This window comes from Ciconia boyciana, chromosome 8 (genome assembly GCF_034638445.1).
Source record: "Ciconia boyciana chromosome 8, ASM3463844v1, whole genome shotgun sequence".
Lineage (NCBI taxonomy): Eukaryota > Metazoa > Chordata > Aves > Ciconiiformes > Ciconiidae > Ciconia > Ciconia boyciana.
In genome coordinates, this window is record NC_132941.1 from 61536398 (window position 1) to 61563170 (window position 26773).

At 44.7% G+C, this 26773-nt stretch overlaps 1 protein-coding gene across 4 annotated transcripts in view; it reads right to left on the reverse strand.

Moving 5' to 3' along the window:
• The window catches only part of FGFR2 (fibroblast growth factor receptor 2), an 88517-nt gene extending 62121 nt beyond the window's left edge, over nt 1-26396 (reverse strand). For 2 of the 4 annotated variants that reach the window (XM_072870922.1, XM_072870921.1), the window contains exons 1-2: nt 25965-26098; nt 21303-21559 (exon numbers count right to left, since the gene is read on the reverse strand). In XM_072870922.1, coding sequence (XP_072727023.1) covers nt 21303-21477 — 175 coding nt within the window. In that variant the 5' untranslated portion in view covers nt 21478-21559; nt 25965-26098. Of the gene's footprint in view, nt 1-4712; nt 4788-5457; nt 5725-21302; nt 21560-25964 lie in introns of all 4 variants that reach the window. The other 2 variants (XM_072870920.1, XM_072870919.1) reach the window with 2 other exon arrangements.
• Nucleotides 26397-26773: the final 377 nt, after the last annotated feature.

Genomic DNA, 26773 nt, shown 5'->3' on the forward strand with positions numbered 1-26773 from the left:
ACATCAGCATAACCTGCAACGCTCCTGAATTACAGGGGAGCTTGGAGAAAAACATGCGGACATCACATGTCGAAAGCGCCGTCTGAAAACGCTTCAAGACATCCTACCATTTTTCACTAGGTAGGAGCAACGTATGTTGGCAGCTCCTCAGTATGTTCAAGCGAAAAGAGAAAAAGGCATCAACATCCACAAACAGTAACACTCGCCCTCATTTTGTGCTTTCATACAGTGACTGATACGATTAACACACAGCATTTCTCTTTATAGGTCAAATTATCATAATCTAAAAGCACCTTTTACCGCTTCTATTTGTCTTGAGAGGAAAAACATCCAGATTCACTAAAACCAATAATGAACGTAGTTAACGAGTTATATACCATCAAGTGCCGAGTCCTCCCACAGACCGTGTCCATCGCATCCCATCTTTGCTAAGAGGACAGGTGGAAGTAGGTAGCATCGCTGTGAAAAGTTCACAGGAACAACAGGGCAAACCCCGGCACATAGTGGTAACAAGCAGCAGGGGAACGGGTGGGAATTCCTGATTGCTTTTAGAGCTCTCATTAGTGAAGAAAATATCCTGCTGACCCACGCTGCACTCCACTGCAAATACATTACATCTAATCAGGCAAATCTCCTGCATCTGAAATTGAAATTAGGCAGCCCAGGGGACCACTTCACTTCAGGACTCCTCGATTTTTATTTGGACTTCTCTAATACAAAGAAATACAAAAGTAGGCAACTCCAAGTCTGCCTGACAAGCACCTCGAGCAGGCAATAGTGCGCCTGAAATGACCACATCACCCCCCCCCCCCCCAAGGTTTTCAGCACTATTGTATTTGACCTTTAATTAAAAAACACTTCTAGGCAACATCCAATTTTTGCAGCTCCTTTGAGTGGGTTTCCACTCTACAGGATTTGATGAATTTGAACCTTGTTTCATCCTTTCTGAAATTCTTCAAGGCATGAAAAGAACAGCATGTGGATTACATTTAGATACTTTTTGTTCTTGGTGCCAATTTACCATTGCTTGGCCCAGAAGAAATTGTTTAAAGGGTGATAAGGAAAAAAGCCACAAAGCTTCCAGTCGCCTGACTAGAATTCAAGGAGGAATAGCAGCATCTTCAGAGCTACCCAGGAGTCTCCAGAATAAATTACTGTTGGTGGACCTCAGTGCAACCATCACAACAGCTGCTGCCTTGCCAGCACCAAGCCAGGATTATAGAAATCCCTTAAGTTAGAGCTACCTCTCAAAATCATGATGAGGACGAGGCAACAAGTACCAACAATGTATATTCCACTGCTGCCAGTAGGAACTGATGATGATCAGCCCTTAGCTTCGTAAAAGAGAGTCCCAGGTCAAGGTCCTGGAGAAAAAGCCTTGGAGGTGGCCCTCCAGAACCAAGCTGAGGCACCTCTTTAGGGCAACAAAGGGGAAAACTGAGTTGCCAGCAAAGCCATTTTATGGAGGAAAAGAACTATTTTGCAGTGGAACCAATCCTGCACCTTCCACGAGCACTAATCCCTTCAACAAAACCTGGAAGTAATAAAAAGCTATTCAGGATGCAGTCTGGAACAAATCTACCACAGTGTTTTTTCAGACAGTTAAAATATCTGTCAAGCTAGAAGGACACCAAACGCAGAGTGAAATCTGCTATGCATGCCTTTTACTTAAAAATACACACAGGGCAAATGGTCAAATGCACATGTGTACACACGAGTGCCCTCCTCTCCCAAGAGAGAGTTTCTCCTCACAGCCACCAAGCCACGTAAAGCCTCAGTTGACTTCAAGAGCAGTTGTATTTTCTGGGCAGCCTGGACAACTAGGCTAGATTTCCTCAACAGCCTCTCTCTGCCTGCGTTGGAAAACCTTGGCCTCTGAAACTATATTTGTAACAGAGGCAAAGAAAATAAAAAAGCTTAAAAGAATACTTACCATCGTAAATAAAACAGCTCTAAAAGGTTTGCTTTACTTCTAAATATGCAGGAATGAGAATGCCAAGGTTCAGTTTCCTGTTGAAGGCACTACAGCCATTTCCTGCCTCATCACATCATAATTAACATGCCAGGACAGCTGGACTTTATCAGAATTGTTTCATCAAAAAAGCAACAACCTTTGAAGACTATGGCCTTTTGTTTCCATCAGTAAAGGCATAACCAGGCCAATTTCCATTGCTTATCCTTAATGATCACAGCTGTAATTTGTATGTAAATTATCAGGTAAATTGTTTTAGATCTGCAAAGCTCAAACCATGATTCGGGAAACACTTAAAGACTTCTTTCTCTTAAAGAGCAGCAACCAGGGACTCTTGTGAGGTCCTGGACTTCCCTAGGCTCTGCCTAAGGTAGGCAGGAGAAGGTGGTGAAGGGCATTGGACCATTACACGCCACTGCCTCCCGCACGGCATGCTCAGGGAGGACTTAGACTACTCAACTCCTCGTTCACTTTTCAGTCTGTCTTGCAACAGTTTCTTAAATTAGACGCGGCCCTTTGGACATGATATAAAAGCCTAGAAGGGGAACGGCAAGTGACACTGATGGGAAGGCTTAGAGGACACTGGATACGCAAGCTTCAGTGGTTTGCAAAAGCACCACACCAAGTCCCACCCCTAACTTTTGTACAGCTCTGATCTTGCCAAATCACAACCCTCTTTCAGCAGCGTTGTATGAAACCAACTGAGTTACTATGATGCAACTTTTCATTGAAAACAGACTGCTTGCAGGGACGTGGTGCCACGATCATTCTTCCGGTTCCAGCTCTTCCCGTCGAGCGCTCAGACATCGGGAGGAAGGCTGTGCTGCTCCCTGTGCCCGTCTGCAGCTTGCAAGAAGCCCCAGCAGTTTGTGGGCACCTCGTAAACAGCAATCTCATGAGGATTTGTTTGTGCAATGCTCTGCTCAGGAGCAAGCTGTCTTCTTGCAGTTTCCTCCCTTCTACACCGCAAGAGTTTGTGCTCTCCCCGCCATCTGAGATGTTTAAACCTTCACTCTCTAGAGGCATCTTTCATTTTGAGCAGGGAAAGTGTGACTGACCCCTGGTAAAATACACACCCCGTTCCTGGCAGACGGAAATTGTCAATGGCCTTTCACCAGCTCCTGAACCAAGATTGATTAACAGTAGCTTAAAATGATAGCTCACATTGCAAGAACATCACTAGTGTTACAGAAGACACCAGTGGGTAGTTCTCCCTGTTGTGTGGAAGGGCAGGAATCGTTACCACGATGTTACAGAGCACAGTTGCCTTCAGATCAGGTCCTTTTCTTTTTTCTCATTATACGCACTTCCAAAATCCATTTATGCTCACGGTGAATCTCCAAAGCCATCAGCACGGATCAGAAGCACAACCGTCTTTGCTAACACACTGAAAATATTGCAAGCCCTTTTCTGACCAACACCAATAAAGCTCTGAAGTGATAACCGACATAGGGATGTTTCCCAAAAGGAATTTCTACCCACAAGTCCTTTTCAGGGGAACGCTACCGTTGCCTGGGTTTGTGGGTTTTGCCGAGACAACTTCTTTTAAAAGCAGTGTCCCTCTTCCAAACTCGCCAATTATCTTTGCCACCACATTCCTTTGTCAGAGCAGCCTCCAGCTGCTTAATCTCAGCCACTTCAAGCTGCACCTGTGAATCAGACCGGGTTAATCACACTAACAGATGGCAGGGGCCAAACAGGCAGCTAAGAACTTATATCATTTTAAATAGCATCTAATGTTTCACAGCTTCAGACCACGGGCAGTCGTATACAACAGTAACTAACTAGGGGAGCTGAAATCAGGCTCATACTTTATCATCTGAACAAGTGTTTCAAGCATACATATAGCTGCCAATTACTAATCAGGCTGAGGAGCAAATATACTACCTGGCTACTGCGTTCGGTAACTAGCTGACATCTCCTGTGAAGGATTTCTGTGTTCTCTGTGTTATTGACTTTACCAAGCACAAGCGATAGCAAACTACCAGTCACCACGGGGATTTTGCAACAGCGCATAGGGGCATAAGGAACCAATATGAATTTTACGTATTTTTTTTCTTAGCGACTGCTCTATTTAGAGCCTATTAATAGCTTTCCAAATTCTCTGAAGGGACTGAAGTTTAACATTCAGATAGGTTTAAGACTCTCTTAGCCCATTTTCATTATGCATAAGTAACATGAAATGTAGTTTTAGTGCTGGACTGCTTTCTTTGCAACAAACCTTGAGGTCCTCTGCAGACAAAAGAACCTCATTGTCTCCAAATTCATTCTCCCCGGGGAGATTTCTGCCAAGATTAAGGATTGAAGGATTTGCCTCATTACAACTTAATTTTATTTTTAAAGTTTCCATACCACCTTTCAACAAAGTGAGCTGGATCTTTGTTTTTTCTGTTAAATTTCAGCTCAGGTTCAGGGAAAGTTAGTTCATCTGTGAGAGTCTAAACCAGACAAAGACTGAACTCCAATTCAGGAAGAAAGGAAACTGCAGAAAAGCTAGCAAGAAGGGAGAAAGAAAGTACAGACCAGTAAAGCGTGTTTAGAAGAATATTAGTTTATTTTTCTTTTTCTTTTCCAAGTTATGAACTATGTGAAACAGAAAATGGAGAAGGACAAAGATATCACTATTTGACAGCCCATGCAGTTAACAATCAAGAAGCTCTGAAGGCAGGAGTGCAAAAGACGGGACATTATTTTCCACGTGGATCTTGCTAGTGACTTCTGGCACTTCGCTGCTACTTACTCATCTGGTTGCTGTCATTCGCAAAGTCCTCGGACCCATCATTGTCGTCTTCATCATCCCCAGAGGAAAGAGCATCTGCACATTAAAAATAATCAAGTCTTTAAACCAGCCTATTTTTACAGACAAACAAACCAATATGCTACATCTTAGATTATAAAGGAGAACAGATGTTATGAGTTGTGCAGCAGCTATAGAAAAAGAAAATCCAGACACAAAACGTGTGTTATTCTTATAAAATTCTAACAAAACTAGCTAATAATCCTGAAGTGCTACAAAGTTTCCAAAGGGAGCTTGCTAACTCCAAAAATCTCTTTCCACTTACAATTTTTATTTTTCTTAAAGACATTCATTCAGTTGAACAGAACTGAGTGTCTCCAGAACAATTTATCTCTTAACTAAAGGATGTAGGACACCCCTTTTCCTCTTCTGATGCAGGGGGGAAAAAAAAACTTGTATCCATTCTACTGGCTTTATCACCACCACAGTGACTCTGTATAATTCAATCCTGTCACGGTGGCATAAACCAGAAAGCTATTCAGCGGCTGTGAATCACTATAGGACCCGTGAAGTAAAAGGAGTATATACAAACTGAGTCTATTTCAGGGTCAGGACAAGGAGGAAAATACCCGAAATAACTACAGAACTCAGCTCAACTCGCTGTGCCCGAGTGGACTGTTTCACATTATATCATAATGTGTCTTTATATCACATTTTACATGCAAAAACCTACGTTGAACTCACTCACCTGTAACATTTACAATGAAGTACAGAGTATCACTGTCTAGGGTCCTAACAGCACTGCAAGCATAGAGGCCCGAATCTCTGGGTGTAGCATCCTTAATTTGCAAGTACTCCCCAATAATCACTGTCCTATTGTCGGGCCCCAAAGGGACCCCATCCTTAGTCCAACTGATCATGACGGCGTCTTTCAATTGACAGCGCAACTCAAGCGGTTCTCCTGGAAGTGCTGAATATACATCTGGCTGAGAGATTTGGTATTTGGTTGGCGGCTCTGCGAAGGTGGAAGGAAAGGAGGAAAAAGAAGAGAGAGAAGGGAAAGGAGAGAATTTCCAACACAAGTCAGTGAAGGCCCTTTTCATCCACAGAAATCAAGTTATGTTAAACAAAAAAGTTTCATCCAGATCAGCCCAGCAATCTGTCTTGTAAAACTGAACCACATGCACGTATGGGATAGGCTTTATTTTCAAGCAGTTAACCACAAAGCTCGTTCCCTTTTGATCGGTGTCTCGGCGTGTGCCTTGTCCCGAGTGCCACGCAAAGGCACGACCCTTCCCGCTGGTCACAGCGAGCCGACCCTGGGGAGATGAGTGCTGCTGAACCTGGGGGCTTCGCAGAACTTGGAGGAGGCAGGAGGACTTCAAAAAGCAAATTCAGTTTTATATCTTGCATTTGGGTCTATGATTCAAACGAATATTTATCTTTCCCCATCTGATTTTGTAAGTTGCCTTTTTTTTTTTTTTTTAAACTGAAAAGAGCTGTGTTGGAAGAAAAGGATGGCCAAAAAAAACCCTCACTAAGCAAGCTAATAAACATGAGTTCCTATACACAGCATATATGTCCTTTATTTTTCTTCCTGCACCCTTCCCAAAGTCTCCACGTTTGCCTTCTACGCTGCCAACTCCGCTCCCAGTGACAGTAACTTTTTCCTTCAATTTTTTTGCTTCATTTCTTATTTCACAGCCTCCTCCGAGCAGAATACAGCAGAAACCTGGGAACACAAGCGAAGCTTTCAAAGTCACAGCGTACACAGAAGTTCAAAACAAAATGGCTCATCCATCAGTTCCCTTTCATAACCAAGTAACGAGAAGAACGTCAAACCACAGTCTTTTTCCAAAAAAACATCCTTAGAAAACTACATCTGCCTATAGTTACTAGAGCTTCATCACCCACTTCCAAGGCTGGCTCTCAGCAGGGGGAAGGGAACCGCAGCCCCGGGCACCCGGGACCGTCCCCACAGGGGCAGTGGGATGGCTGGGCACAGGGCGGAGGGACCCACACACTCGGGCTGTGCCCAGTATACGGGCTGCTTTTGTAACCGCTTTCTCCCTACAACCACAGTATCCCTCTCCCGCGAGCCTCCCGGCCTCGCCAAGGCCGGCATGAAAAGTAAATAAGGCAAAGCAGCATGAAGGCATCTTCTGTTTGCTCCCGAGGAGGGTCCCATCGCAGGGACAGCTGCTCCCCGGCACTCATCCTTCCCCACGCACGCACCAACTGTGCACCACTGTGTGCGTGTGTAAATAAAACACACACCTCTGTTTGTTTGGGAGTCGGAGGGAATATTAAAATACGCGACTCCTCGGTGTCCACCCTTGCTTCTAAGAATACCGAAACCCTGAAACCTGTATTCCTCATCCTTGGCGTTGTCATTTCGTGTACCACACCTTCAACAGAGGAGTCTAAGCAAGCGTCACATCTGAGCTAGCCCGTGGATGGGAGTTTGGAAGTGTTGAAGCCCTGTCAGCAGTTTAGTTTTGGGTAGTCCTGCGAGGAGCAGGGAGCTGGACTCGATGATCCTTATGAGTCCCTTCCAACTCGAGATATTCTATGATTCTATGAGTACCAGAAGTGGGCCACCACAGTGGGACACTCATGCATATAAATATTGGGTTATACTGACGCACTTGAAAATAGTGTGCCCAATTTCTCCTCCGACTCATCCTGGAATCGTGTAATTTCAGGGAGTTCAGTGTGAGTTTGCCTGAAGCAAAGGGAGACCAGATCCAGGGATGTGCCCCTGCAAAGCAAGCAAAGCTTCTCCTGGCTTTTTCCCTAGGGCAAACATGGTTTTTTCAAACAACAGATTTGACACATGCGTCACACCAAGATGGTGGCCAGGAGAAGTACATAAAACCATCTAAACAAGACCAATTACGGAGACTGTAAAGATTCCTGGATTTAGATTTTATAACAAGGCCTCTAAACTTTCTAGTATGCAAAGTTCCATCTCAAAGTCTAGGACAAGCTACAATACAGCTTTATACTCCTTATAAACTAATTCAGTCTTGCGATACAGTCAAGAATCCACAGATCTGCAATGCAAGTGTTTCACCGAGCACCACACTATACTGTTAGAAATCTCATTTCCAGAAGGAGCACGGGCTCCTTTCTACATATATTTCATATCAGTAATGAGTATTTTTGAGTATGCTTGAGATATTTTTTTTTAAAGTCCAGATTCCACTGTCAAATTAAAAACAAATAGCTGAAGCCAGCTAGCTAATTCACTTTGAAGTTTTTAAGACTTCTTCGTAATGCTCTACCTGCAAAGAAAACTTCTTTTACAGAGTTTACACTGTGCCAACAATGTACAGGAATCTTTAAAAATGTCTTTGTTTAAACTTTGTAAAAGCCACCATGGGTGAAGATAACTCAACCCTCCTTTAAGTGCGTTAGCGGCTTTCACTGAACAGCTGCAGGAAACTCGCAGGATGGTCACACAGGCTGCGGTGTCCTCCTGAGCAGATCCGTTGTTCGCATACAATTACAAGGAAAAGAATTTTCTACCTCCCATCCTTGATTTCATCTCTTTTTAAACTATTATCCCCAAATTTACACTGAGCCTTTCAATACAAATCCAAATCCAAACTCAGGAACAGTAATTCATTTCAAAATTACAAAAAAAATTCCTTTTACAAGGAAAATGACTAGCATACTAAAGAAAAACAAGTTTCAAATAGGTATTAGCATTTGGTAAATATTATGCTCCTCCATTTCTTTCTCTCTAGAGTATCAGGGAAGATACAGCACAAAGTGTTGTCATGAAATAATGAAGTCATGTTTGGAAATAGTGAGTTATTTCAGGTAAGCCTTTGTGTTGCCAAACTAGAATGTAGCAGCACTTAAGACTGTCACTTTTTATAATGTTTGCCTATAAACTTTTTCCAGTGTGGGTTTGAAATGGTGCCCAAAAGCAAACAGAGAACAGGTGGGATTCGGAGGCATGAGTCCGCCCAACAGCTTCACTGCAAAAATCAACCAGTTTAAACTGTTAAAAAATTCCCGGCAGCACATAAACAACCTATGCTGCAAAGTTAACTCTCTCTCCAGGACACCGCACAAGGATTTTTATACCGCTTTGAAATTTAGGGACAAATTTTGAACTCCTGTGCATGCTGCACCATCAAATCAATGCTTCCCCTGAGGCTGACATCAGGATTATTTCCCCGCTTCCAAGTCTTTTGAGCGTACCAGAGAAATAAGGCTGCAAGTTTGCTCAGCCCTCACTTGTACCCATCCTCCAGTGTTTTCAGCAGCATCCTCCTGAATTTTCCCTTAGTGAAAATAGCTAGATGGGAGAAGGAGGAGACAGCCCTGCAGAGCCTGCACCAGCAAGCAAGGCTTGATGATCTGGTATCACCTTCATGCTCCTCCAGCCCTCTCTGAAGCTCTGCCTTGAAACTGTATCCTCCAGCCACCACCATAAGCCTGTAGATCAGACCTTTGCTGGGCGAGCTCTGCACGGCCGAGGGAAGGCAGCATGGGATGCCTTCCCAAGCCAGTTCTCCTGCAAATCGTATAATTGTGGCATTAGCTCCTACTGCAAAGGTGCATTAACTGATGTGAATAACACCTGTCTATCACCCCTTAAATAACAAACAAGCAGCAAAGGCATGTGTAAAATTTCTGGTGACGTGCTTAAATACTGGGGGACAAGGGAAGGAACGTTGCTTCTGCTATTGTCTGCTCTCAGCTACATCCTTATTTGCAATAGTGGTGCACACAATGTATTTTAACATTATAGGTGGAGCTATTGAACAATACTGCCATGGAAAACCAAGCTGCTGTTAAATAAACAGACGTGAACTTTTTCTTTGCCTGCTCATACAGTCTCGCAGCATGGTTTATGCCATCCAGCCATCAAATGGAGTAAATAATGTTTGTATAAAAACCATGACCACAATAGAGGACTGGGAACATTCTGAATGTGCTATTTCAGATTATTATGAGATACACAGTTGTATTCCAAATCATGCTTCTGTTCAAGATTTGGTCACTGAAATGAGAGATTTAGACTTCCTTAGGTTTTAAATTATTATTATTTGCCTCCATTTATTAAAATGTTAACAAAGAGCTGCTTATCTTAAGGCTCAAGGCACTTAGTTACTTAGTTACAGAGCCAAATAATTAAACAATCAGCTAATAGCTAACCCCAGCAAAGATTCTCACACAACTCTCTGTAACACAAAAGCCTCAGACCCCATCAAGCCACTTTCCCTTCAAAAGGCTTTAGTAAATAACTAAACACTCACCATAGTGTGCCCAGAAGGGTCAACGGACCTGACCTGTCAAGAATCCAAGAGGTTCATTGCAAAACTGAATGTCCCCACAGGGAACGCCAGGCTGCCAACCACTGCCACTGCTCCTGCTTCTCCTGCCCCTTCTCCTGTTCTTCCTGTCATTGGGGAAGATCCAGCAAGACCACGCTGGATGAGCGACATGGAATGGGGATGTCGAGCTATGCCTGAAGCAGAACAGCCATGGGCCCCGTGACTTTGAGAGTCAAACCCAAGCCTTCACGCTCTCTCCGGGAGGCAGCCGCTGCAGGATCAGGAAGCCCAGGTACCATCAGTCAGGTCTGCAACCTTCCCTCCCTCCTCCCAGGTACCAGCTGATGGGCTTCTCCCTCAATTTAAGTTGGCAGGCTAATATTAAGAGTAGCTCCATGTCCTCTTCTGATGACGTATGATAACCTCAGCCTACAAAAGAAACGGCCACCGGTTTAAAAATGCAAAGAGCCATTCCTGGCCATGGTGACTATCTCCTGTCAGCTAACAGCAAACCAAAGCCACAAAGGCTGAGCATGTCTCCTTATACAAAGGGGGACAAAATAGTGTTTGCAATTCATCCATCTGCTTCTCCAAAGTCACTGGATTCCTGCTGTCTTATTTGTACTGCGTTTCCGTCAGCTAGCTGCCAGCTATGCCCAGCTCTGCCTCCGCCAGGCATAATCAGGAAGTCTCTGTTCTGATAAAATACTTTCCTTTCCAAGTTACTAAAGTTCCTTCCATAATTTTAAAACACAAAAAAAATTTAAAAAATTCCTTTGTCACTGTGAACAAGACTCCGAAGAGGAGGAATCATTCCCCCCCTCCCCCGCCAATGTATAAAAACATTAATTGTTCAAATCCGATTAAAAAGATCTAGGTCTTGTAGAAAAACTTCATCAAACAGCACCAAAGAGCAGGAGATATATGTGATAGTTATAAACACAAAAAATGTGGCAGATTCTAAGTCTTCACTTGTTCCTTTAGAACAAGCTCCCAGGGCTGCTCTATTTGAAAGCACAGCGACTTCCACAAAATGTTAAGCGCCAGACTCTCCAAAATAAACTGAGATATTTTTTCCTGGCATCTTCTTTAACCCTATTATCCTTATCCTATAAGGACCTAGTCACCTGATGGGTACAAGAGATGAAACCAGAACAAAAAAAGCGTCTGAGGAACAGGAGGAATCCTTTTGCCCTGGAAGTGAACATTTGCAAAACAAAGTAAGCGTTGCCACATAACACACGCCTGGTACTCTAGCAAGCGTAGAGCTTCCAGCCACACTGACCTGCTAGCGCGTGGACCTCCAGCATCATGTCAACTCCTACTGAGTGTTACATATACTAAGATCATAAAAAAAAGTGAATCTCCTCCAACAGAAATACTTGCCAATGTCATCACGGGTAAGGGAAAATATTACGCTGCACTAACTTGTTTTCCTAAGCTTTGAAGACTTAGAAAAATAAATAAATCTGGTGAACAGCAAAGAGTTTCACCACTTGCAGGACCCCCTGGCCAAGAGAAAAGTTCTGCCTGTGCACCTAAAAGTTGTCCCCACACGATTCCATCTGCCTTGTGTAATGCTCTTTGGCAGATGAGCAATGATGGAACTGCAGCTCCTCGAGGTAGCTACCCCCAAGCAGCATCTAGCCCTGGCTACAGACACAAGGGCCCCATCACACCCAGCAGAACAGAGCAGTGGGGGCAAACCTCATGAGGTCTCCTGCTATGTTGGCGGACACAGGGCGAGGTGCATGAACTGTTTCAGCACGGTTTTGACGGCTGCAAAGCAGTTGGGTTGATGTGTCTCACCCTGTGGTTAAAGGAAGATGACTCCTTCTCAAAAGGAAAAAAAATTGTACTTGTCTAGGCTTCATGAAGAGATTAAAAATTCCTACAACTTGTAGCCTGCTTGCTCCTACCTGTCTTTATAGTTGTGATAATTGAGTTATGGCTGCATAACCACGCAACGTGCATCAAAAATGCCAAGTATCACATGCTCATGGGCTTGGCTGTGTGCTTTATGCTTTTGGAAGCCAAGCCAGGGAAGACTGAGCATGCCAAGTTCAAAGTAAACACCAGAGAGACCAGTAAGGCCACCTCCTGCTGCTGGGAACTGCCCTGCGATTTCTTCCTGTTTGTCCCCATTCTTCACAGTCTGCTCCTTACAGGATGAAGACTTCTTCATACAACAGTCACCGTAGGATTTATCTCCAGATATGGGACAGAGCAAGCAACAGCAAAGCATCAGTATGTCTTCTGCACAAAAGCTTGGTAACCACAGAGGGAGAACACACCCCCAACCTTAGCAGCCACACCAAAACCCCTAAAATTATTGTGCTGCCTTTTATAATTTCATCAGAATGATGAGAAACTACAGGCCATCTTCAGGATTTGAATCTTTGGTTCCAGGCACCAAATCTTGACCATTTCTGTTCAAGCCATAAGCTCCATCAGCTGCCTGAAGTATTAAGAGTGATAGTCTCTGTGCTAAGTGTACTGGGGAGTACAATATAAACCTAGCACATATGTAACGCAATCTCAAAAATAATTAACTACTCTTCTAACTCATTACAGAAGGGTCTTCTCATGTAAGCTATTATACAATACAAAGGGGAAATGTATCACCTCTTGCCAGAACCTCAAATGAAAAGCTGAAAAAAAAAATTAACCTTCTCTCTCTAAAAAGCAGAATCCAAGACTAGGATCATTTTCTCATTGTTTCTACTTTCAGCAACAGCAGAACATCAAATCTTCCTGACTGTATTCTGCACATAACCAAGTGGCAGAGCAATTTAACCAACTACCATCGTCCAACTTAGCATTAAAGTCGCTTGGGAAGGGCTCCATAAAAGATACACAGCCTTGGGAAAAGGTATCGGCACGTATATTTAGTCACCAAGGGTTTTTCTTGGTTTTAATATTTTCTCCCATCTATTCCAATCTGTAGGAACTTTTTTCAGGTTCTTTATTTGCATTTCAAGAGCAACATAAAAACATAACAGAACATAGCATAAATCCAAACATAAAAACACAACCTTTTTCTTCCAGGTTTGCTGAAGGCCATGCTCGGGACTATTACTACTCAACATGCAAAAGAAATAAGTTACAACTGTGAGGTTAAAAATTGCACAATTTCATGTTCGAGTGTTAGTTCTGGATGCATTCAGATTCCCTATAAGCAAGTCAGCAGTTGTTTCTTTTGTACACAGTCCCATTTCTACTTGACTATACAAATCCTCTTAATTTTAGCAGCTCGTCTGGAAGTCTCATCTTGCCCGTTCCCCTGAAATTCATCTTCCCCCACTTCCTAAAGTGGGATTTGAAAAAAGTCACTGGAAACAATATCCCCAAAACATCCCCTCAGCACTTTTGAAAGTCCTACCCACAATGTGTATAAACCATAGGATATTCTCCAAATACTTCAAAGCTTCAAGGCATACCAGTCTCCCTTTTAACCGAGACCAACATTTAGTCAAAAGACATCAGAGCTAATTTAATTCCAGCTCCACACGGAGAACAGTCACCAGTGGTACCCGGGGACAAGGAAGGAGCAGCAGAACAAGCTCTGAAGTTAAAAGCTAGGCTGGCTATCTGCACTTCCAGGTGGCCCACAACCATTTACATGACAAGGGTTATTTTTAACTTGCAGACACCTCCGTCACTCCTTGCTGTAGCAGCGGCTCCTGGGCACTTTGCCATACTAATGGAAGATGGTTCAAATGCTTCTGAATTGTTAGGAGAAGGGCTATTACTGCGTACTGGTGCGCTGCAGATTTATTACAGAGCCTCCGTGTTAATCCTGCACGTCTGAAATACCTGCGCTACTCTGGTAAGTAAACAATATCAGATAAATCTGGGTACTTCAACACTAATATCTAAACAGGATTGGTTTTCACAATTAAACTATGCTTAATAGACCCAAGCTCAAGAACTGCTCAAAATTTAAACTGGGGTTTTGAAATGATTTTTAAGAACTGTTGGGTGGCATTCAGAATTGTAAATCGTTAATACTTTCCTTGAAACAAATTAAACATTGCAACACGGAGACGCTGAGCAGGGCACTGTACAAACTTGCAAAGCAAGTCTCACGACAGCACGCTCTCCCTTGCTGCCCAGCAGCCGGTCCTGCCAGCAGCTCACCTGTACCCCTGCACACCCACATAGACCATCCTAAAGAAAGAGTATCGTGAACCTGATGTAGTTGTTCCCCACCACAACTTTTTATTACGTTTAAAAACTAAGTTGCAGCACGGTGCTCTGATCAAGTTCTGTCCCATCCAGCCACAATTTAACCTCCTACAGACTTGTGCTGGCCAGCGCAGACTGCTAAGGCACGGCCAGCCACAGCACCCAAGGCACGGCCAGCCACAGCACCCACCCCCAAACCCCACTCAGAAACAGCCACAAGCCCCCTGGGAGAAAGCCTGAGGTGATAACTACCATGTCACAAAACTCCTGTCAAAATAGAAACTCATGAAAAGCTAGGAGAAAATAAAAATAAAATACTGCCAAAATAGGATTTTCTCCTCCCCAACCAGCTTCTCATCCTCCTTTTTCTCCCCTCCAGTCCCCCTGCACACCGCCCTTCCCAGTAAACCCTCACAAATGCAAGCCGTTTCCTTGGTACAAAGGAATTTCCCCCTCCTCTCAGTTCTTGAGGCTTTGCTACCGTAAGGCGCTTTGCGAGGCCGCTCGACATCGGTTAATGTCCCGAACTGATGAGCCAGTTCTTTTGCGGGGAAGGAAAAGCAATAATTACACACAACGTGCAACGGCATGTGAGGAGGGGAACGAAAGTAGGTCAGATCTCACAACTCCTCAGCTTTGCTGAGGTTCACCAAATACTTTCACTCAGAGTCATTTTAAAAATAAAATTAAAATAATAATAGGAATGGCAAGTGAAGGAAGCAGCACGGTAGAATTCAGCTAGCACTTAGTTTGCCTTTCTGTCCCTGTCTTCGATACGGATAACGTCATTTGTGTGGTGACAAGCAGCAAAAGGACCTGAACCAGCAGAAAGTGAAGCCCATGAGACACATCTCTATACCAGGTGCTGACTACTCCGATACTCATAAGTAGGTCCTGACTACTCCAACACTCAGAAGTAGGTCCAGAAAAACCAAACCCCTAAAAAAAGGGGTTCTTTCGAAAAAAACAAAACAAAAAAAAACCCACCAAAAAAACTCCACAACCACAAAAAAACCCCAGCAGTGATAATTAAGAGATGGGAAAGGATAACCTGGAGGCACACATAATTGGTGTACGAATTATAAGCTGGTTTTAAAAGTTTAAAAAAAATCCACATAAATATTTACCCGTTACAGAATATCTCATTTTGCAGCTGTCCTCGCTGAGAGGCGCAGTCCCCAAGCAGTAAATGCCGATGCAGTTTCGCTGACGTTCTCGACTCCAACTGAAACCCAAAGGGCCAAACTTCCAGAACAGCTCGGTGCTCCCAGCGCACATTTCGTAATTATAACAGGAGCTGTTGGCTGCTGCACTCCCGCAAATCTGGTCTTTATTTAAGATTTGCCTGTATTCAAAGTTGCTTCAACTTCTCTTTCAATCAGTTTAAAAGCCAGTTTAGTCCCTGGTACTACAAGCCGGCATCTCTGATTTTGGGGGCACGCCGTGCCAAATCCCCCAAAAAACAATGCCACAGACATACAGCACGATGTGCTGAACCTAAATTCAAAGGTCTGAATTTCAAGTCGGTTCACAAATTGCTGTAAGGATAATTTTACCCTGGCAGGCTCCTGCCAAATCATGTATTGTCCGGTTTCCCACAGCCGCCACAAACACAAATCGGTGCGTCCGGACCGACGCTGCAGAAGATGCTCCCACCTGCCGAGCTGCGATGGAGGAGCGTGGCGCGTCCAGCCTGCGACCAGGGGACCAAACCCTCAGTCACACTGGGGCAAAACTCCAGACTCTTCATCATTTCAGACACGTTTTGGGTTCCTTGATGTCTTTTCAGCATGAATTTTGCACTTGTTTAACTACACTGAAATAAATTTTCTCTTCTAGTCAAACCAGGTGCACTATTACAAATAGACAAGATGTAACTTGCCTAAGTGGGTGATGGTTCTATTAAAAACACGGATTTATATTGCTAAGGAGTGGTGCTTCGAAGAAAGTCTCCGCTTTCACTCTAAAGCTTCAACCTTGAGGAGTCACAAATGTTTAACACTTAAAAATCTGACCCTTGTAGTAAGGCATTTTTCTCTATTAATGAGAGAAAAAGGGACAGTTGAGTATTTTTCTCGCACTCCCATCTGTTCCTAAACTAAATATTCATTCTAAGAAAAATCTTTGAATGTATTTGTATAAAGGCAAGTGATCATTTCCACTGAAGCTGGATATTGAAATATGCTCATTAAGAGCTATGCTATGGTTATTATTAAAACACCACAATAGTCCATCGTCTCATGCATACACAACGTTGCATAACTGGAGTTGTCAGCATTTTCATTGTAAATTCTGCTTTCAAAGGTTCGTAGCTTGCCTGTAAAACAAGTTACTATAGCCTGAAATTTGTTGCAAGTTCTCTGCCAAGGAAGAACTATTTTAAGATTAGAAAACTATGCATCCATCGGAGTTGGTGCCTGGTTTGGGGTTTTATCTATACAAGCGGTTTTCAAAAAATAAAAAACTCCCACAACTCGGCATCTTTGAAAATCTTCTGGCTCCAAAAATAAAAATCACTAAAGGAATCAAATTCCTAAAAGTTAACAACTTGGGGTTGTTTTTTTTTTCCTTCAAAAAGCTGCAATTGTAAAATATGGCAGATAAGCCTGGAATGTGCAATTATTTGTGGTACTTTGCAAAATAGTTGCCCCGCTGACACATTACCAACTCCCAGTGTCTCACCAACACCGACTGTAAATAACAACCCTACCCATGCCCAATTAGTCTGCAGCTCCAGAGCATGCCTCTGCTAAAGGACTGCAGATTTTAAACGCAGAATGGACACATTAAGACTGATTTAATCTGGCTGTTGTACAATTCCCCAGAATCTCAGCTAGCAATTCCTGTACTGGGCCAAATAACTTACTGAACCGGATCTCTGAAAGGGCATCCAGCCCTCACCCAAAGCTGTGGGGATGTCACATTCCTCCATAATGGGCTCTGATAATTGCCTTCCTTAAAAAAAAAATAAACAAACCAACTCTCCGATTTAACTAATCAGTTTGAATTGTTAATCGTAACTTGCAGATATCAGAGCCACTGCTCTTGTAAAAAGAAAAAAAGGTAACAAGGGAACCCTGGGTGAACTTTTTGCTTTATTTTTCCTACCAAATTGGAAGCAGCACCCTGGTGCTTCTCCACCACCTCTGTCCTGAGAAGATGACCACTGTGTGGGGTCCCACCAGCCCTGCAACCTCGCAGCAAGGTGGCACCAGCATGGAGAGGACCCACGGGAGCACCCCAGGACGGGGAGCACATGGGGCAGGGGACACCCCACCACCGCAGCATCCCTCCTCCACGTGCTGCAGCCCCGGAGCCTGAGAAGCACCCCACAAGACCCCACGTCCTGATCAAGGCAGGTCACGGCGGCTACCGAAGGATCTCCAAATGGACTGTGCTAACCACTGTGACCACAGGTGACGTTAACCTTCTGACCACAGGTGACATTAACCTTTAAGCACTGCCAACATTTTTACAAAAAGGAAGGTATATTGCTCATATTATGTAACATCTTTATAAAAAGGAAGGTACTTTGGGTACTCCGGGTACTTGGGGTTACTCTGGGTACTGCGCTGAATGTGTTTGTATTTGTATGTTGTTTAGTGCCGGCAAACAGCTGTGACTGAGTTAAAACCCAAATGACCACTCGTTATTCACTTCAGAGCTGCCATAAGCACACATCACCCATTAAAGAAGGTCTCTCTCCTTCACTGCTGCTCCTAGGAACCTCCCAAATGCACATTTAAGGCCATTTTGAACGACTGCGTTTTTCACAGGACACAGAATTAGGCTGTCCCTTGTGGAAAGCTTAAATTAGTCCTTTGAAATTTGACCTAAATTAAAAGAACCGAAACGCGTTGTTACTGCACCAGGCAAGGGCTCTGAGTGGGTGCTCCAAGGACAGCGTCAAGGCATTGCACGTGGGGAAGAGACTAAATTAGCTACCCAGCAGAACGATAACACACAGCTTGGGCAAGGGAAGGTCAAGGGAGAGCTTGCTATTTATCAAATATATGTCTAAACTAATTATTCAGTTCACAAAGTAACCCTTCAACCTACGTGTGCGGTCAGAGCCCTTTTGAAATGTTGGCTATCATCAAAGACCTTCATAGCCTGGGTACACAGAAAGAGAATGGCTCCTTTGTACATATTGGGGTAGACTTATTTCTAAATATTTACAAGCAGAAAGTCTTTATACTCCCTAGGATAAAAAAAAAAACATATATGTAAACACTTGATGCAAAATATAATTTGATAGTTGACAGTCCCCAAACCAACTCCTACGGGTCCTGTTTCTGCTCACACTGCTTAACAGCCTCAGATTTTACCTTCACTGCTTAAGAAAGCACCACAACCAATAACAACCATACTCAGGATCCCACGATATCAGTATTGACATCAGAATTTACAATGGCTCAAGACACCATCTTCAGTGCAAATACTTTCATACGTACCAGAGTAATATCCAATGGTCACAGATGACATTCAGAGCTCAACGAGCCCAGCGTTTTATAAAAGCACCCAAGAGAAGCGTGCTACCAAAGAGATCAGAACCACGGATAACCAAGAGTAAAGTACCCTGATGCATCGCAACGTCTTGCGCGTACCCTGCACGCATCCATGCAGCTGATTACCCTACTAGACAAATAGTGCTTGTACTAAAGTACATCCTTAACCAGATACTCTGCAGAAAATGGTTGCAAACATCCCTAAAGTGATGTTTAGCTAAGAGACAAGAGCACATTCTCTATTACAATCAAAGGAACGAAAAGCCACAATCTCAATTCCTGTTAATGTTGCATACAGCTTTTTGAATATTCTGAGTCACTAAGACAATAAATAGTAACAATACAAGCACCTAACTTCAAAAAAAGACAAAATTTAGGGCACGTCCATGAAGGAAGCCTAAGGAACAGACCAACACAAGTCACCAAAGGTCATGGCCCTGTCGACCTTCTCAGCTGGTATGAAATGTCATCGCTCTAATGACTGCACAGTCAGCAGCCCTACCGAAAATTTACATTATTAGAGCACCTGACCCCCCGAATTAGCTGTGGCCAAAACGTTTGGCATTTACTAAATTAATAAAGAAGTCCGCTTTGTCTTTGAAGAGATTTTTTTGAAGGGTTTTCTGTTTTGTTTTGGGCTTGGAGAGCTTGTGGGTGGCAGTGATGGAACCCAGAGAAGGTGAATGTGTAAAAACTTGGTATTTTTTTTTAAAGGGGTTTAACAAAGTACATAAAGGAGGTTTTATTTCCCAAATCTCAGATATAAATCCCACACAATTCCCCGTATTCTGCAGCATAAAAGCTCTTATTATACAATTAACTTAGAAGCGGGTTTTTTTTTTTTCCTTGTTTCTGGTAATGATTCGGGTTCTCACGTCTAAAATCGTTTCATGTCAGTAACATTCCCGCCCAGGGAAGAAGTTTTAAATCCTTTTTAACAATTTACTCTTTGATAAAACCCAGATTCCACCCCCTGGATATTCACTGTGGAAGAAACATTTTTAAACTGTGCTTTTTTAAATAATAAAAGCTATTCTTTCCTTGAAAAGCTGAAAAATTATCAGGCATCATTCAAAAAAATATTACTCTTCTCCCTGTAAAATACTCCCCCAATCACGCAATCACACTCTTTCTGATTTAACCTTAAAACTAGGGGACCTCACTACAAACAGCTAATCTGAAACCAGAATTATTCATTATTTTGTCATTCCTCTGGAAAGCCAAAAAGGCACCAGATGTGCAACTAACAAATCATACAGTAAGTGGTGATGAGAGTTGGGCTTTCTTTTAATTCTTGAGCTACCTTCAAAAGAAAAAAAAAAAAAAAAAAAACAGAAATCTTTGCTATCAACAATCTCTATGGCTGACAGATGACGATATTGCTACACTTTGTTAATTTTTTTCAGGAATGCTTGCTAGGGAGGAGGGCTCATCGTCTCTAAATAGTTCATCCCCTGCCATCAATAAAAATGTACTTGGAACACATTCTAAAATTGTGTTAGCTGGTGACGTCTATTTTTAGAGGCAGTAGATAGAAACAAATAAGTTTTGCATGAAAATGTATTAAATAAAAACAAAGCTGTATCCGTGGACATGAGTAGTAGAATGTGTAAAGGCCAAATTCTCTCCAGCAAGCTTGCCAGATCAAAAATGCTCTATGGACTATTACATTGGTTTGACAGTTGAGTTATTAGAAACGTAATCACTCCTCCAAAGGGCAGATAAAACCTTATGAAGGAAGCCTTGCTTTCCCGCTAAGGTGCTCAGAGAGCAGGAGAGATCCTACACAATACAGTAAAATCATTCTTAAATACAATCAGCTCCCAACAATAAAAAAAGCAGTCCTTCCTTAGCTCTTTAGAGAAGAAAACCACTTTGCAAAGCTTGAGGAACGGATATACCTAAAAGAACATACCAACAGGTGCAGGCTCAAAATAGGAGATTTTATCAAAACACTTCTTCCAATGTAAAGGTCTCAATTAACCTTTGCTTTCACAGTAATAAACCGCAGTCCTTGCTATTCGGATCGCAACATGTACACTTCCAGAACTTGCAATCCAGACACCGTACCGATTTTCTTGGATATTAACAGCAATAGGGAAATTTATTCAAAGTACAAACACCAATAAAGCTGCAACACCATTTTTGCAGAGTGCCTGGCAAAATTAAACATTCAGACCACGTGACTGAAAACTATTGGGATTTCTTTTTCTCTGAACTTCTCAGACAATCACAAAGATATGCAGCTATACACCCATTTCGTTCCTTGAGATGGCAACATGTAACACGTATGTAGTGCAACAGACTGGTCCTTAAAGACCCATTCCTGAAAACTTTCAGCCGTACACTTTGATTATGCAACGTGATGACAGTCCCAAGTGAAATCACTGACACCACTTGCTTGCCTAAGATTACATAAACGCATGCTTGCATGAACACAGCCCGTGTGTGAGCAGGAAAAGTCAAAAAACATAACTCTTGAGGGCTAATCTGTTACTTGCCTTAGATTTACCAAAGCATATAAAGATGTTGACTTCTAGTTCAGGCGTTCAGGCATTCAAAATTACTTATTTTGCAGAATTAGGGATTGTAGAGTGATTTACCTTCAGGTTCCAGCGTGGTGTCTTCAACAACTAAATTAAACGAAGGTCGAGCCAGGGAAAGTCCAGCCATGGTGACCACCACCAGGCAGATAAGGCAACCCAAATCCCAGCTGACCATCTTTTTAGAGTAAATTCCTGGTCCATTTCCATATCTCCATGTGGACTTTAATCCCATCTGAACACCTCTAGAGAAGCATGGAGAGAAAGCAGTGCCTTCGGCCAGGGTAGCACCTCCTCCCTTGGAACAACGGCTGCTGCTGTGGGGAGGAGAGAGATTTAACACTGTCAGGGAAAACATCTTAAAACACAAACCAAAAAACTTCAGAAAGCCCCGAACAGAGCTGAGGTGAGAGGGAGGGGAGGAGGAGGATGGGAAAAATAGTTTTCCAGCTTCAAGAACATGTGAAAAGTGAGTGACTTTTCATTTTCTGTTAGCAGTTTCCATCATCACCTGAGGCGTAACCAAGTCCTCCTTGTTTTCACAAAATCACTTCTCAGCACATATTTAGAGGGCTATTTTACTGACAGAAAAATATACAGTTTTTAAAAAACGAGAGGCACACACATGTGCAGGCACATAACCTGTAATGCTACAAAATTACCACAATTACACAAATTATATTCTTGTTATTGTTTGAAGGTTTATGTAAGTTTGCCTTGTTTTTCATTCCTTCACCTAGGCAGTTCTGCGGTCAGCTGAATTTGCAAGAGTTCAGTAATTTTCCACAAGAAAAACAGTTGAAAAAATACTCTTTAGACTTGGATAATCTGTAGTAAAACTTTATTTCACCTCAGGACTTCCAGCTCCCCTATGGATATACCTTCTTCTGACTCAGTTCAGTGTCCTTTTAAAGCCGGAGAGTCCTGTACAGGTGAAAGGCTCCAGTCTTTGCAGGGACACTGGTTAGCTACATTGCATTACAGGCAATTAAAATCTGTATAAAGCGTGGTACAGACTGCAGTTTCACAGGAGACCTCCCCAGCATCATTTTCCATTCATATACGCTAAACTGCGTGCACACACATTTCTCTCTCTCTCAACAATGCTTATTGATATATATATTTTTCAGATGGGGGAAAAAAAATGTCTATTTTATTCACAGTAAAACTAATTTAAATTGATGGAGTTAACTGGTAATCCAGGCACGGGCTGATGGAAGAGAGAAGAGAGTACCCAAGGTACCCAAGTAACTGGCACTCCCTTCAGAGGACCCTGTTGCCACCACACTAAGATGCCAGGTGAGGGTCAGAAGAGCATCCTCACAGGCTGATTTAACAGCTCAACCAGAAAATTAGACCCAATTTTCCGCTTCAAAAATAAAAGATGGTAAACCTCAGTAAATGGATAAAACAAGTAACTGCAGCAATTGTTCTAATCTGGCCAATGATTCATCTTAGATGTGATGAAACCCAACTGAAGCTTAGAGAGCACTTGTCTTGAAGGGAAAAAAATAACATAGAGTTTTATTTAGAGAAAAAGAGTTTTCCCTCCTGCCTTCACCCTTGAAAAACAAGCAAACAAAAACCCAAAAAAAGAGGAAAATGTAGCCATAAAGACAAACTTCTCAAAACTCCCTGTCATTTGGATGTGGTACCTCAGCATGGAGTGCATAGAGTACACCGAAACACAGACAAATATTCTCCTTTTATAAAGCCAACCATTAAAAAGTTTACTCAGATCTTACTAGCCTTTTGCTACCTGCATGTACAAACCAAGTTCACAGTGCTAAGGACAGAAATGCTGTTGAGGCATCTTTTATCTTGGGTACTATATACAATACTTCTGGAGTCAGTAGAAACAGATTTTAGATTACATAAAGAAGGCACTTGGGGAAAATAATTAATATATGGTATTTCAGGTGAATCCCTGATACTTCAGGGCAAGCTTTTTTCACCTCAGCTGCTATCAGCTCAAAGCTCTGCCCCTCCTTTAGAGATTTAAGCATAGCATGAGCATCCCAGACCACAAGCTAGCAACCACTATTAAATCCCCAGTGAAAACACCACCAGACCACTGCAAAAACATTTGCAAAGAGCTTGCTGAGCGCTTCTCTAAATAAGCGCAGAGCAGGTGTAGAACTGAAGAGAGCTCTGTCTCCGGGACGGGTTTGCATTTGGTGAAGGACTGGAGCAAGCCCCCCTGGACTCCACCACCCAGGTCAACCGCCCGACTCGCTGTCCGACAGCCACAGCTCTCTAGCTCAGTTTATCCAGCTGTAAAGCAGCTAGAAACACTAATTAACAGACTGGATGTAAAGCTAATTTAATTTCCATAAATCATCCTGTAAAGCCCGAATAAAGGCTATGCATATAAATGCAAAATTTAATCATAATTTTGCAAAAGAAAACATACCAGAATGCTAGCATATATTCCAGACTCTTTTTTAACAGCATTAATTCCACTTACGTTTCAGCTGTTTAAGATTTTTAGGCTACATTAAATGCCACTGAAAGCACGTTTGCGGTTCCTACCCTCATCCTAAGTCCTGAAGTGCAGCACAAGGCTACTTGACCACGCATCTTCTCACCTGAAGACTTCTGCCAGCTTCTGCACCTGAGCATCTGCCAGCAGAAAGAAGGGACTCTTCATCCACAGGGCAGCAGAAAACTCAAAACGGTGGCTTGCAAAGGTGTAGCAAAGCAAAAATCAGAGCTCTGGACCCATCCATGGAGCCAAACCACTTTTTACCACCACGACAGCGACCAGGGTTCGAGGATTGCCCTTTCCCAAAAGAAGCGGAGTCCAATGAAGATGAAACGAAACCAAATTCTTTTCATAGTTTAATCGCCACAGTTGCTGGGGGACGAGTCGCTGGAAAGACCTCCTGTGCTGGATAATTATGTACCTCTATCTCAATGTTTGGAACACAGCCCCAGCATGCTTTTTGGCCTCCACAATTCTGGCTTCCTGACTACAATACCATAATCCCTCCTGGAGTCTCAGACTCAGTGAAAGCCACACGTAGTGTTTATTTTTCCCCTTGAAAGGGAACTCTGTCTCTCTTCTCAGCCTACACTTCGGGGAGGAGTTGTCAGCCTCCAATGATTGATGGCTCTCCTTGCCACTCGCTCATCAAGTCAATTTTCACCTCGTCACATACCTGCCCAAATTTCTTTGCCAAACTGACAAGCATGGGAAAGCAGACTGGTTTGGGAGCCCAACCAAATTCCTCCAAGCTGTACTTCAGTTTAAGCACACTCACACACACAAACAAGTACTACTTGTTCAGCAGTGGCATTAATTAAATTCAATGCTCAGTGTTCTTTTTAATCTACTTCCATTGTTGTTTATAAGATGTTTATCGCTCCCCAGGGAGAGTACAATTTGTAGAGTATGTTAACCAAATCAATACATTGCTCATTGTATAACTCTTCAGCATCTTTCTCTCTTAGGCAGGGAATAGCAAAATCTGAATGAAATATGGATCTTCCCCCCACAAAGAAATCTCAAGCGCCCTAAAAACCCAGTAGCTTCATCAGAAAAATCCAGGTACATGAAGCTTTAAAGCTAGAGCAGCTTTATATACACACACAAATATAAATGCGTCTGTAAATATATATACACACACACATATATCCAACAAGACTCTTCATCATAGTTCAATCTCCAAGCAAATCTGAGCATCACAGCTATTAAACATTAATTCTGGAGGACTAATGGGAACCGGCTGGCAGCTTCAGTACTTTTTCATTGTTTGAACTTCTTTCATTTGCTTTCCAGGACTATCCTGTTTTTCTCAAGTCTTTTGCCACTAAGAGATCGGGGCGGGGGGGGGGGGGCGGGGGGCGGTGTGAAATCTGCATTTTAATTGACATTCCAGAGAGAGAGAGAAGTCCAGAGGCTGCTGATTGCTGTCTATTCAGCCCAAACAGGCTTTTCAGATGAAAATGAGTAAAGGCTAGTGGAAGATTTACAGGGATTTGGTACAAAGGAGACAATGAAGTTTTAAATGTTGATAGCGTTTCACACCAAACGCATAATGGGTCCCTGTTTGAACGGGCCGTTTTGCATTTAAATATATATTTCATCGCGGATTTCTTTTCCCCCTTATCTCAGGCGGGGGCAGTTCCGTACGGCCGGCCCCGCTCCCCGAGCCCCGCGGCGGGCACGGCGGGGGAGGACCTCCCGCTTCTCGCCTGCCGGGCTCCGGGCGGCCCGTCGAGGCGGTGCCGGCCGCCGAACCGGGGGGCTGCTCCCCCGAGGCCGAGCCTCCCCTCCTCATCCCCCGCTGCCCGTCCTGCTGTCACCGCTGGAAGCCGTCCCCAAAGACATCCCGTGCACCCGGCGGCCGGGAGCGGGGGAACCGGCACGGACCCAGCGGGCAGCGGCGTTGCTCGGGCTTCCCCCCCTCCGGCACCGCAGAGACGACCGAGTGACAGAAAGACCGACCCGCGGCCCCGCCGGCGAGCAGCGCAGCCCCGCGCCGCCCCGCTGCATCCCGCCCCGGGGGCTGCCCGAGCCCCGCACCCGCGCAGCCCGCCCCGCCGCCGCCGTGCGCCAGGTGCGAGGCCCCGCGCCGGCAGCCGGAGCTCCGCAGCGGGCGGGCGCCGGGGAAGCGCCGGGACTCCCGGCCCTCCGCCACCTTGCAACCGCCTCGCTTTTTAGGGGCTGCACCTTCCCTCCGCCCCGCTCCCCCGGCCAGCCCAGCCCGGAGCCATTACCTGCAGCGAGAAAGCTCCGCGGGAAGGCTCCGCTCCCCCGCAACAGGCGGGCTGAGGCGCGGTGCCGAGCAGCGGCTCCCCGGGACGGGGAGAAACTCCTCCGCGGCCGCGGTCACTCCGCGGGCAGCCCCGGCGGGGCCGGCTGGCAAGCCCGCAGCGGCGCAGCGGGGCGCATCCCCCGCGGGACGCGGCTGGGGGAAGCAGGAGGGAGGCGAGGCAGGAGCCGGCCCGGCGTCCCGTCCCGTCCCGTCCCCTCGCTCGGCTGCAGCGGCTACCGCCTCAGAGGGGCGAGCCCGCCGTGCCCGGCGCCAGCAGCCTCCTCCCCCGCGCGGGCATCGCCGAGCAGAGCGCCGCGGGCCCCGCTCCGCTCCATCCAGCCGCCCTCCCCGAGCCGCCGCAGCTTTGTCAAGCCGACAGCCCCCCGCGGGTGGGTGGGTGGGTGGGTTTGTTGGGGTTTTTTTTTTTTCCTCCCCCCCCCTCTCTCGGCGCGCTCCCCCGGCTCCCTTCCTCCCTCCCCTGGTCACTCCCCCCGCTGCAACCCGAGCCGTTTCCTGGACGGCGCTGCGCGGCTCTGCCAATGGCGGCGGCCGCGGCGCGGAGCTCCTTCCCCCGCCGCCCGGCCCGGCCCGGCGCGGTGCGGGGCGGTGCGGGGAGCCCCCGGCCCCGCTCCCGCGGAAGGGCTGCGCTCAGCCGCCGCCCCAGCCGGGGGTCGGGGCTGCTTCCCCGGCGGGGACGTGGTTCAGCAGAAGCCACGCGGGGAGGTGGCCGCTGAGAAGCAGCGTTACAGAGGGGGCGAGAGGGGAGCGGGA